The sequence below is a fragment of the Medicago truncatula genome, chromosome 7 (assembly GCF_003473485.1).
Source record: "Medicago truncatula cultivar Jemalong A17 chromosome 7, MtrunA17r5.0-ANR, whole genome shotgun sequence".
Lineage (NCBI taxonomy): Eukaryota > Viridiplantae > Streptophyta > Magnoliopsida > Fabales > Fabaceae > Medicago > Medicago truncatula.
This window is the reverse complement of record NC_053048.1, coordinates 51,421,970-51,435,079: the sequence shown is the minus strand read 5'-3', so window position 1 is coordinate 51,435,079 and position 13,110 is coordinate 51,421,970. Positions and strand designations below refer to the sequence as shown.

The following is a 13,110-nucleotide window of genomic DNA, read 5'->3' as shown; positions in this document are numbered from 1 at the left end:
TAATGGTTTCCAGCACCCTGCATAAGGATTTCCAGCACCCTGCATAAAATTATGCCAAAACCATTTTGCTGTGGAAATGGTTTATGTGAGTTGTACTCCAAAACCATTTCTGGATTTATGCAGGGTGCATAAGGATTTCCTTATGCACCATAACCGCACCCGTGGTTAGGTTGTATGGAATGTTAAAACCTTTTGGAGCTAAATCTACCTATATCAGTAGCAGAAATCTTAGATTATTTGGGAGAATGCATGTTTGTAAAGATTTGACAATGTAGGAAGATGACCCCAATATAAATATCTAGGGTCTTGAAAGATAATTAAGATATAAGATACAAGAATATAAGTATATAATTGCTTAAACCGGGTACATTCTGCTTTCCAAGGAGAAGGTTTTATGATTAATTAAGTAGTTATTTCAGTTTGAATATAGGAAATCATGTTTGGATGTTGCTCATCGCTCAATGGGTTGGCAGGATCACGACCTGATTAGTGGTATTTAGTATTTACTGACATGATTCACCATAGTTTGAACTGGCTTGGCTTTGTTATTACTAGGAGGATATGCATGAAGTGTAACAACGATATCCTTGGCGTCACCTAAAATTGATCTTGAAAGTCAGCACACAACGATCTTTCTTAGGTTTCCTATGCTTAGAAGCATTATTGTCTTCGCGCATGTTTGATATCATGGTGGATTTGTCAGAATCACGGGGAGTCACCAACTCACCATAATTTTGTAAAAGCTAAGTTATGTTTTTGAAAATCACCGTAGCTTGCCATGACTCTGACAAACTCATTGTAATACCAAACTTTATAAGCAATGTAGGCATCAATGGCAAAAGTATTGCTGGTGACCTTCCCTTTGAGTTTCTTCATGAAGCGCAAATGTGAAAACCCTGTTAATGAATGATGGGTGCCATTTGATAAAATTGGCCACTGATTTGGTTTTAAGAATTATTCAAGGCAATAGTAAGGACGTATTTGTTGAGGAATCCGGAGAGTGACAACAGACAAATAGTAATGAACTAGGACCACCGGGATACTTGGACACCACCTCTCCACTCCAAAACTTTAAGGTATTGTGAATACAAGTCACCTCTCCTGATTATATATCCAATATTTACTCCATTCATAATTGGTGTGCTCACACTTGAACCAAACAATACTAATTCTGGTATTGATATTGTTTAAGGACTCATTCATGCCCATTGTAAGGACATGCTCGTTCTGCAGAAATGCAATCTGAATCTGATTATGTTCACTACCACAATCTTAGTTAAGCATCGGACAAATTCACCAAGTCCTTAGATGCTCTTAACCTTGGTGAAATAGTTATTTTACAAAGACAGATCTGTGTCGTGCAACCAATCAGATCCTTGCTAAACTAGAAAATGCAAGGACATTTTCTTCTACTAAAGTCGTTCTTGGAGATCTTGCCAAAACCAGTGTATGCAGATGTGAGATGACAAAAAATTACACTTGGTATGACATAATTTGATCCATGTAACCGACCCCATTTAATGAGATAAGACTTGTTTGTTGTTGTTGTTGATGTATGATTTCCCTTTAAATTGACTCTGAAAGCGAAGATGCAAGAGTACTGCTATTGTAGGATCAAGATTCGGTGAGATTGTGTCGCGTTAAGTGACATGTTCGGACACGAGTCTTAGTACACGTAGGCAAAAGTCAGGGAATAAATTAATATGAAGCTAGATTTTTAATTGAAAAACTCCAACATCCAGCAAGTAAAGAAACTAAATCACTAAATGGTATCTTGGTTGTTGCTACAAACCAGAAAAATACTATAGTGGTATTACTGTATTAGTGTTTAGTATGTTGTTGTATCATATAATTTCATCACAAGCCAGAATAAAGTATAATTCCAATTTTTACAGCAGCATCTATCATGAACACAATCAATTCAAGTTAACAATAAATCAGGCCTCAAACATCTGGGTTGGGGAAAAATATAGTACTTCCAATACAGATAAATAGATAAACTTTTGTATCTTTAAGAAAAAAAGATAAACTTGTGTATCGGCAATCGATATGTCACTTAACATGACATATCACTGGGAAATGTTGTTTACAGCGAAAAAGAATTTTGGGAAACATCACGTCCGCTAACTCTTTTATTGTAGCCATGTATGGTAAGTGAGACCTTTTTATTTTTATTTTTTATTTTTTTTTGCTATCACAACGGTTTTTGGTTTGTTAGGTATTCACGAGAAAACTCTCGCACTATATAGCATTGCCGAAATTAAAATGAACATGAGTCAAGGTTTAATTCCCCTCAATGTTAATTATTGTGGGTTAGTTTGATATCTTAAAAAAAAAATATCTTCTCCAACTTAGAAGTTAGGTTAAGTGGGTACACCAAATAATGATTCCCTATCATAATTTTTGCTCAAAAAAGCATAAATGGGTTGGAGGTACTCCAATGCGTAATTATTCCATCCGTCTCTAAATAATAGTCGTTTAAGGTTGATGCACGGTTATTAAGGAAATGATTAATTGTGTTGATTTTGATGGTAAAATTATCATTTACACCCTTATTAAATGTAGTTAGTGGAGTAATTAAGTTGGATGAAGTTCAATAAATAAGGGTATTATAATGAAAAAAATAATAAATGCTGCATTGATATTTTAAAGTGATAATTATTTTGAGAAAAAAAAAAGGATAAAAAGATAATTATTGTGAGACTCAGGGAGTATAATAGATGACTTTGAATATTTTATTGATACTATAGTATGGTTGCATTCATCAACTAAAGTGAATTTATTTTTTTTTGTCAAGAGCAAAGTGAATATATTCTACAGCAGGAAACACGTTGTTTTTTGTTTTATGAAACACAACTCCTAAGATGACAACTAAGATGACAAATAAGTAAGATTCTTTTTGTTGAAGGAATAGAGTTATACAGTGTCACATATGCGGTGTCTAAAATTTTGTTTTAAAATAACACAACTCTATAAATCCCAAAAGTGGCAAATCTTTAGCAATTAATTTCTCATTTGTAAAAATAATCTTGCTGTAACAATTTCTGATTTGTAAAAATAATCTTGCTGTAACTTGTAAGTTAACATTGGCAACAGCTAATGGCAACGAGGAATGAGAGCTAGACCGACCCAATAAATTTTATTTTTTTGTTGAGATTTAAAACAAATTTTAATATTAAAAAAGGCTAAAGACACACTCCTTAACACACTCTTATAACACACTCCAATAATAACTAGCCACATCATCCACTATTACAACTCTCTTACCTAGTGAGAGGCTCTATATGTTGAGAAACAATCCTTATTTTTTATTTTTTTAATTCAAGTGCATCATTCTTAAAAAGAATACCAACAACTTTAAATCTGGAACACTGTGGGCTGAAGCTCTCTTCACAAACTCCATGACTGCGTCTGCTTCCGATCTGTTATCATCTGTCATTACATCTTGTTGTTTTTGGATTTTCAAACTGTTGTATTTGGATTTCCCAAATTCTATTATCTACCAAAGTTGTTACTAGGTTGAGTCACGATCAGATCGCTCTCTTTAAGACGTTTCGTGGCACTGACCAAAATTGTTCAAGGCAGACTATCAACTACGCCGCCTCCAGGATAAAACAAGTCCATCTACAACTGTGCGGTTAACTACTGCACTGTAGAAAACCGTTCGAGAATTACACCCTCAAATATGGTACTAAGACCACTCTTTAATACTGAAACTACCTTAATATGGTATTGTTACCACTCTGTTATGGTGTTGAAACCAATCAAATATGGTGTTGTCACAATTCTAACTTTAATTTCTCCAAAACATCAATGTGGCACTACGACCACTCAAATATGGTGATACCACCATTTCTCCTCAAATAGAAAAATATTGAAATACTTTTTTTATATATACCGTTAAGATCATTCTTAATTCCGACAGGACATTGTTAGTCCAAATAGGGACTATGATCTTAAAAGTACTCTTTATTCTGAAGGGACATATTGAATGAACTATGTTTTACGACCATTCTTAATTCCGAAGGGACATTAAACGGAAAAAGAACTATGGTCTTAAGAACACTCTTAATTCCGAAGGGACAGAAAAAGGAGATGAAGAAAAGAAAGACTCGTCAACACAAGTCAAAAAGGGGAGAAGAGAGAAAAAAATTATATTTTGACCTCTTAATTTATTTAAAAAAGTATACAAAAATTGAACTAAAACACAAAACTATAGACCATGTTTGTCTCAAGACTACTAAGTAAAAAAGTAGTAGTAACAACTGTAGTGCAATCCATATAGATTCTCAAATGCACTTCTCTTTTATAACTACTCTTCTGCTATGCTGTTACTAAACTCCCCGATGTGGGACAAAGTTTAGCACAAGTGTGTTATTTGCTTCTTATTGTTTCTTTCGTTTTTTTTTAGGTGATATTCTTTCTCTCTTTTATTAAATTGTTAATTAAATTAGAAATAATTCTTCCTCCTCTCTTTGATAAAAAAAAATAATTCCTCAAAAACAAGTACATAAATATCATAGAAAGTTTGTAATAAATTACATGTGTTGTATTTTAATAAATTACATGTACTTTTTACTAAACTTATATATATATATATATATATATATATATATATATATATATATATAATATTATCGAGCCAACTCATGAACCAACCGAGTCGAACTATATAAAGCTCAAGTTCAGCTCATTTGTTTAACGAACTTAAATTTTCAGCTCAAGTTCAGCTCGTTTGGTTCATGAACCAAGTTCAACGAGTTAATTGTCGAATCGAGTCCCAAACTATTGTCGAGTTGGTTCGGTTCATTGACAGCCCTAGAACTATTGTCCAGTCCCAAACTATATTAATCATACCAGTAGCCGGTTAATGAAATTAAAAAGTGGATGATGTGGCTGATTTTAATTGGGGTGTGTTAGAGAGTGTGACAATAGCATTTTTCTTTAATATATGAAACATTTTTACACTGAAGATGAGGCCTTTTTGTTAGAAAATTTAAAACAAGAATTTTAATAGTCTTATCCTTGGATCGTTCGTGAACGAGAGCTACAAACCGTAACAAAAAGGAGTGAATTTACAAATTACAATACATAAAAAACTGTTAAATAAAACATGAGACACTGTGAAGACCGCCCTTAAACGGTTATATGTCTGATGTATGCAAATCACCTAGAGTAAACATGTTCGTTTATACTCAAGAGTGTTTAAATGAGATGCCACGGGTCTCTTCTAAATTAATCAAGGTCATGTTCGAATTTAACCTTGAATATGCATCAACATTAAAATTCTTAGGAATAGTTTCCAGTCTATTTAGGTCCCATAAGACCCGAAAGATCAATCTCCATAGTTGCAAATGGAGGGGATACATGGTTTATGAAAAAAAAAAAAAAAAAAAGGCTCGTCTCTATCGCAATGTAGGTAATATAATAGCAGAAACGAAAATGTAAGTCGAAGCCCATATAGATTAACTAGGTCGGTATTTATATATATGTTATGTTAGGTAACTACTCCTTCCACGTCTTTTTGGGAAAAAATATTTTAAATTATAAGTTGTTTTACCGTATATGTTATTTTTTCAATTATACTTTTCATTATTAATTATTATCTCTTCTTTTAATCTTTAATTTATTTTTCTCATATTATTAATGATGTTCAATTTTGTAAAATAACTCATTATTATTTATCTTTTTCATTCAAAATTAATTATATTACTTAAATTGTATGAAATGATCAAAATGACTTATAATTTAGGAGAAAGCGAATAGCTTATAAATTTTGTTTGATAACAAACTTTTTTCACCAACTTTAATTTTTTTACAAGAGAGGGCCAAAGCCCGGTTTTCACTAGCTTATATTCACTAGAAAATAACAGCTGATGGAAGAATCACTCCTGGTAACGGAAATGTGGAGATACAAGTGGGTGAAAAATCAGAAATTTGGAGCACACGTTTTGTTAGTTGGTTTAGTGATGAGGTTCAATGGGACTCATCAAATTAGTTTAAAAAATATATAAAGTATTTAATGACCCAATTTTCTTCGGTGCGCCAGGAGTTCCCTCTTTCTAGCTTGCTTAAAATATAGGCTTAATTGATATGCCGATCCTTTAACTTATTTCTTTTATTCAATTTGGTCTCATAAGTCTTAACTTTCTCAAACACGTCCCTTAACTTATTTCTTTTATTCAATTTAGTCCAATTTTGATAATTTTAATGCCCTAAAAAAAGATACCGTTGGATTACGAAGGTCTATCAGATTTATAGTGTATCACCAACATCTAATTTATTTACTTTCTTCTTCTTCATCACTAAACGAGGCAAATTTCATCATCTTCATCATAAAAATCGAGAAAAAAATCCAAAAACAAAAAAAAAAATTAAACATTTCCTTCATCATCATTATCACCAAATCCAACATCACAATCTCATCATCTTTATCACCATCAACAACACTAAATTAAAATAAAAAATATAAAATGAAGAAACTTAAGCAATCAAATCCAAAATCCCTAAAATCTTTCATGAGACATGAACATCAATCGCTCAAATCCTTTTGCAAATGCGACTCCTCCCCATCGGCTCCTTACTCCGCCATGTTTTTCTCAATTCACGGGTTCTTATTTGATTTTCTTCTTTTTCTTTCCATTTCTCTTGATTTCTTGAACGATGGAAGAACTTATGTGTGGAGTAAACTTACATTTAGGTGGTTGAATCCTATTTTTGAAATGGGTTGGATTCAGAAGCTTGAACATATCAATGTTCCTTCTGATTGGTTATAAATTTTGTTCCCAAATTATAAAAAAAGAAAGAAAAAAAGACTCAGATTTATGTAAAAAAAAATCCCAAATCGTGAATCAACTAAAACCCGTTTTTTTTTTTTTTGCAGATGTTGAATGGACATCACAAAGAAATTTGGGTGTGTGCATCGATCGATTAAGGATTAACATACAAATTTGGAATTGAACGAAATTTGGAGGAATTAAATTTGTTAAGTAATGGATCGGATTCAAAGTTCTTATTGAAAGTCTTTGGGTGAATGTTGAGTGTTGACGTTCTTTAATCCAATGAAACTTCTACCCTCTTCCTACATCCTTACTCACGGTTCCAAGAAAAGATGGGAAGGTTTAGTTGCTTACCAATTTCTCTGAAATTGGAAGTGCAGAAACAAGCTTTTCCTTTCCAAGTCTCTATCTGGTTCTCGCTCTCTTCCTTCATCCTTGTTGATTCTCCTTTCTTTGATTCGAATTTTTTTAGTTGATACACATTCCAATTTTTTTACAAACCCAATCTTCATCATTCAACCTTCATTTTTCTTTGTCAATAGTTATCTGGGCACCCAAATGTTGTAGATCTCAAGGCTGTTTATGAAGAGGAAGATTTTGTTCATCTGACACCTGTTTTTGGTCGCTGGCTGTTTGCTGGTGCAGGTTTTTTTTTTTGTGTGTTGCTGTTTGGATATTTAACCTACCTGCTGTAGGTTAAAAAAAAAATTCTTGGGTGTCATACCCCAATTTTCGGGCCCTCTTTTCTCTTTTTATTTTCTTTCCATCTTTTATTAATTTTAATTTTAAGATTAGTTACTATTTTTATATTTAATAATTTTTATTTTTCATCTTTTAATTTTATTTTTCTTTACATAATTTAGTTTAATTTGTTTTTATTTTATTTCGTATTAGATTTATTTTATTTCTTTTTAATTAATTAGTGTCCAAAAAAAAAACAAAGTGTCAATAGGTCCAAAAATAAAATGTACAAGGTCTAAAAAAAATTTAAGTCAAGTGTCAACTTTAACATTTCTTTTTCAAAATTCACCATAATTGTCCATCATTTCCATTAAACCAACTTTCCTTTCTTCATCAACCTCCTCACCTATAAATAGAGCTCTCATTCCACACAATTTCACACACCAAAAGTTCTCTTGAGTTGTCAAAGAACTTTTCTCTCTTCTCCCTCTTTAGCTTGTGTTGACGAGCTATTCTTTTCCTCTCCCTCTTTTTTCCGTCCCTTCGGAATTTTGTCCCTTCGGTTGTCCATTTCTTTTATTTTCTTGCATTTTGTTTCTTTTTAGCATTTTTGCATTTTTATTTTATTCTATTTAGCATTTTAATTATTGTTATTTATTTTCCAGCAATTAGAATGTATTTAGGTCCAATGTAAATATAAATGAGAAAAGTGTGTGGGTGTGTGTGTCCTTTTATTTCTTTACCGCCTTAGATATATCCAAAAATGCAAAAAAATTAGATTAGAGATTTTGTGGTGATCCAACGTCACGACAAAAATCCACGCGCTTTTATTTTTATTGCTCCGTTAGTTTAATTTTTATTTAATATTCCAAAAAAACAACAAAAAAACATGCAAATAATCAAAATCACAAAAATATTTTCATAATAAACCTTGATCCAAATCAAGTGACCGCATTTTGATTTTCTTTTCTTAATCAAACTTCAATCAATTTAACTTTACTTTAAGTCTCTTTTTTCAATATTAAAAAACACAAACAAATACTCATTTGCCACTTGGCTTTTCATTTTAATTTTTTTTTTCAAAACTAATAAAAAACACTCAACAAATCAAACGTCAATTTTTACCCCGAACTACGAGGTTTTGATCCCTCACGGGTACGTAGGCAGAGGACAATCGTCCTTCCAAATCAATAAAAAATGGAGATAATTAGGTCTTTATTTTTATCACTTTAATTCCTTCTTTTAAAAAATAATAAGCAAGTTATAGCACATTAATTAAATAAAATCAAGAGGTTCTCGTAGAGTACTACGAATATTTAGGGTGCTAATACCTTCGCTAAATATAACCAACCCCCGAACCCTAAATCTCTCAATATGGGGTGTTTTGAACTTTTTCCCCTTTTTCTTAAAAATTAAATGTCCAGTCTTGAAATAAATTAGTGAGTCAAAAAGCTAATCAAATAGCCTTGATCTCCGAAAAATGACGCGACACTGGGTTTTATTGATGAAGGATGAATGCAGGAAGAAGAAGAAGAAGAAAGTAAATAAATTAGGTGTTGGTGATAGACTATAAAATCTGATAGACCTCCGTAATCCAACAATCTCTTTTTTTAGGGGATTAAAATTATCAAAATTGGACCAAATTGAAGAAAATAAATAAGTTAAGGGACGTGTTTGAGAATGTTAAGACTTATGGAACCAAATTGAATAAAAGAAATAAGTTAAGGGACCGGCAGATCAATTAAGCCTAAAATATAATATCACAAATTAATATATAAAGACTTAAAAGCTCACAAAAATCGTGTGTGGAACTTGTAATTTTTGGAATTTTTTAAAAGCACTAAAAACACAACAAAATTATCCTATGAAAATAAATTGGGTAAGTGATTTGGATTGTGGCGAGTTCGATAAAATTCACCATGATTTTTGACAAAATATACACTTTATAAGTTCAACAAAATCATGATATTACCTTGATTTGGTCGATTACAATGTTAATTACACACGCACTAATTTCATGTTGAACCAATAATCCCCAAAAAGTTGAACCAATAAGAATGAGGGTACCAAATTTCTCAGCATGTTATTCTTTCACTCTCCATTTGGAGTTAAAAACAAAATAGTGCTAGTTGACACATTGTTGATTGTTTGGGCAGCAAATAAAGCTTTGAAAAATGTTACATGAACATCATTTATTTCTACACCCTATTGTACACCCCATGTATTAGGGATATTTTGATAAGTTCATCTCACAACCACACTTTATCTTCTATTTGTGTGGGGTCCAAGTTGCCACGTGTCAGAAATTTGTGTGGATGTAAAAGGTGTATTGCCACATGAGGTGGTACATGTATCATCACTCTAAAACTTTATTGACATGCATGGGTTAGAAAATAGAAACCCACCAGACTATTAAAATCAAGTTTGTTTCTTGCTTGGGTGACTTAGGTAAAGATTAGTATGACCATAGGTGCAAGTTATGCCTGACATTGCCATATGTCTAGATTAGCATATTATATTATTATATACACTCTCCGATCATAAATATAAACAAAAATTTATATTTTAGATTCATTCAATTAATTATGTATGTTGTCTACAATAAAGTCTACATACATCATTCATTGAATGAATCTAAAACATGAATTTTTGTTTATATTTATGACCGGAGGGTGAATACTACTAGTATTTTATATCGAATAGTACTTATTTTATTAATTTGTATTTTGTATTGTCCAAGTTCCGGAATCTATCATCAAGTTGAAAACGACCAAATTCTTTAGCATTTGCCTTCATGTCAATCTTACTTGCCACGCACGCTTCCTTTTATACGATACGTGTGTATGTAATATTGGTGGCCAATAAAGTGGGGAATTGTTTCCCATTTGCATTTGAGCTTCTTTCACCTTTCGTTTTTATTTAATTTTAGTTATTGAATCCCCCAGAAGCATACAAAGAGGGGGAAGATGCAATGCTTCATGATGTTTCTTTATTGTGTTAAAAACCAATTGCTTCCTTAATTATTCACTATTTAATAACACGTTGTTTTAGATTTTTTAGTAATTTTTTTTTTTTGTCATTTTAAGTGTTAGTTTAGGATTTTTAGAAAAATCATTTTTCTAAAATAATCTATTTTGACTCTAAAATAAAAAGCTATTTGGATTAACTTTTCTCAAAATCTATTTTTTTCAAACATAAGGAGATAAGATATGAACTAGTTAAACATCTTTTTTTTAAAAGTGGTTTTTTGGATAGTAAACAAACACAAATAACTTCAGATTTTTTTTTTCAAAATCTCTAAATTTTTCTAACACAAAATCTATTTTCTTTAAAGCTAAAACAAACACACCTAAGCATCTTTTGAAGTTTTCTTTTTTGTTTTGTTTCCTAACACAACAAAAAAGATGAGTGTTGTTAGTGTTCGGTACTAAATATGTTGGTTACTCGGTCAATAAGCGTGTCTATTTCTTTTAGGTCTGACACTCAGAGATTGTGTGACACTCATTATTTGGCTCATGTAACTGAACTTAATTGTGTAGGAAGAGTTGAATTAATATTAATGGCCTCCAAACTGGTAGTGTATCTTGGAGCATAATCGAAGAGTGGTTTCGTATCCTAGTATTGATGTCTAATCATCTAAACCTAATAAATAGCATAATTGATCCTCAAGAACTAAAATGAAATAGATAAAAATTGATTGTTTCACATATGACCAGGAATATGAACTACCTTGAACCCCTGCAAGACTTTCTGTCGGACAAAAAACAAATCCAGTTTTATATGATTAGTGCAGTGCATGCATGCAAAACAAGATTATGGGCTAATGCAATGACACTCGTGTCGTCGGTCGTCCCACAACATAATGATAGTGGAGCAGGGAACATTGAGCTTAGTGAGGAGGAGGGATAGTAGCCACAACAATTCTGAGGTGACTAAGGTTATACTTTGGTATTCAGCATCAGTGATGTTCATGGATGCAACAAATTGTTTCTTAGCCCGCACGCAACAGTATAAGTTAGTTTCCTAGTTGGTTGAAACATGATGTGGATTGTGCTCTCTTTGCATCCGAAGGTTGTTTTGGAGGCATTTGTTTTCACGATAGCTTAGGTCACTTTGTCGAAGCGCATACGAGGTGTTTATCATCTCTCAATTCAAAATTCAAAAAGCTATAGATGACGATTCATTCGGGTTGATTTCAAAAGTGATAACCAAACTGTTGTTAATGTTCTTGTGCTTAATGATTATACTTATAAGATAAAATATAATATAGCTTAATGTGTAAAACAAATATATTGCATTGAACTATGTAAAATCGATCCCAAAACTTCATGAGAGTCACCGTTGAAATAACTACTATACCAGAATATATGTAACAAAATTTATCTAATAAAAATCAATATACTTCTTGAACCAGTTGAGATTAGTTGTTGAATTTTTTGGGGGGAAGCTTAGCACGTAATTCAGCAGCATCAATATCCTTAATGTTCTCAGGCCTATAGTAACCAGTGACTGGATCTGGAACCCATGAAACCTTATAAGCAGAAACACCTTCTTCCCTTGACTTCGTGGCTCCCGTCTTGTTTCCGGCAGACACCACTCCTCCCCTCGTTGTACTTTCTGTAGCCGCAGCGTAACCACGCCTATTTAATTATAACAATAATTCATAAATATATTTGTAAGTGCTTTTTAAGTATGACCTAATATTGGGGTCCAATCGTATAACCCTAAATTTTTCTTAATGAAACAAAAAACAGTTAAAAATAATAGCAATAAGAAACGGTATGGTACCTTGTAAAAGTGTTGGAAAAACCGTCAAGGATGATAGCAGAGAGAACCTTAGCGTTGGCGAAAGAACGAGCCATTAGTGGTTTGAATCTGAATTGTTAGTGAAAAAAAGATGTATTGAACGATGGAAAGCTTAATTTTGATATGAGAATATGAATGAATCAATCAATAGTGTCGATAAAATATATATAAGTAACTTTCATATTTATATGACATAAATATCTCAATAAATCGTAACAAACTATATTTTTCTCGTATCTACTAAATATTTCGTATAATTATAAAGGTTAATAGGTCTTTACCCCTGTAATATAGGTCATTTATGGTTTTTCCTTTGTAAAATTTTTATTTTGATTCACCCCTCTAAAATATTTTTGTTTTGATTTACCCCTAATAGGCCAAACAAAAACCAATTTTATTAAATTTTCGTTTTTGTTTGACCTATTAGGGGGTAAATCAAAAATATTTTACAGGGTGAATCAAAGGGAAAAATCGGAAATAACCTATATTACAGGAGGGTAAAGACCTATTAACCCTAATTATAATTATTTTATAAATTTTTACTAACTTTCTATTTTCAAAACTGATCTTCTTATTTTACATAAATATCTCAACAAACTACAAATTACTTTGATCTTATCTAATAAATATTTTATTTAATTTTTTTATTTATTTCTAATTTTCATAACTCATTTTTATGTGACATATATATTTTAACAAACTATGTATATTTAATTTAATTTTATGATTATTTTTTATTTCAATAATTTAATGTTTTTTTTCTTTCCAATTCTCATTATTTTTCTAATTTTCAAAGGGTTTAACCGTACACGTTTGGTGTATAATTTTTTTGAAAAATTCTATG

General features: G+C 31.6%; 1 protein-coding gene and 1 long non-coding RNA gene across 2 annotated transcripts; one reads left to right on the top strand and one right to left on the bottom strand.

Moving 5' to 3' along the window:
* The first annotated feature begins 33 nt into the window (after positions 1 to 33).
* Positions 34 to 1,894, top strand: LOC112416268 (uncharacterized). The gene is made up of 2 exons (XR_003006577.2): positions 34 to 1,076; positions 1,193 to 1,894. It is a non-coding gene; the product is annotated as an uncharacterized lncRNA (long non-coding RNA).
* A 9,868-nt stretch (positions 1,895 to 11,762) lies between these two features.
* Positions 11,763 to 12,388, bottom strand: LOC25499594 (indole-3-acetic acid-induced protein ARG2). Its single transcript, XM_013594906.3, has 2 exons — positions 12,249 to 12,388; positions 11,763 to 12,100 (listed from the first exon to the last, which is right to left on the bottom strand). Exons 1-2 carry the CDS (start codon positions 12,320 to 12,322, stop codon positions 11,881 to 11,883), a joined length of 294 nt encoding a protein of 97 aa, XP_013450360.1. The 5' UTR covers positions 12,323 to 12,388; the 3' UTR covers positions 11,763 to 11,880.
* Between the last annotated feature and the right edge of the window lie 722 nt (positions 12,389 to 13,110).

Excerpts from the sequence above, each read along its gene's own strand:
- LOC25499594 (XM_013594906.3), bottom strand. The coding sequence starts at position 12,322 with ATGGCTCGTTCTTTCGCCAACGCTAAGGTTCTCTCTGCTATCATCCTT. Across the intron at positions 12,101-12,248 it reads TTTTCCAACACTTTTACAAG|GCGTGGTTACGCTGCGGCTA; the intron begins GTACCATACCGT and ends ATAATTAAATAG.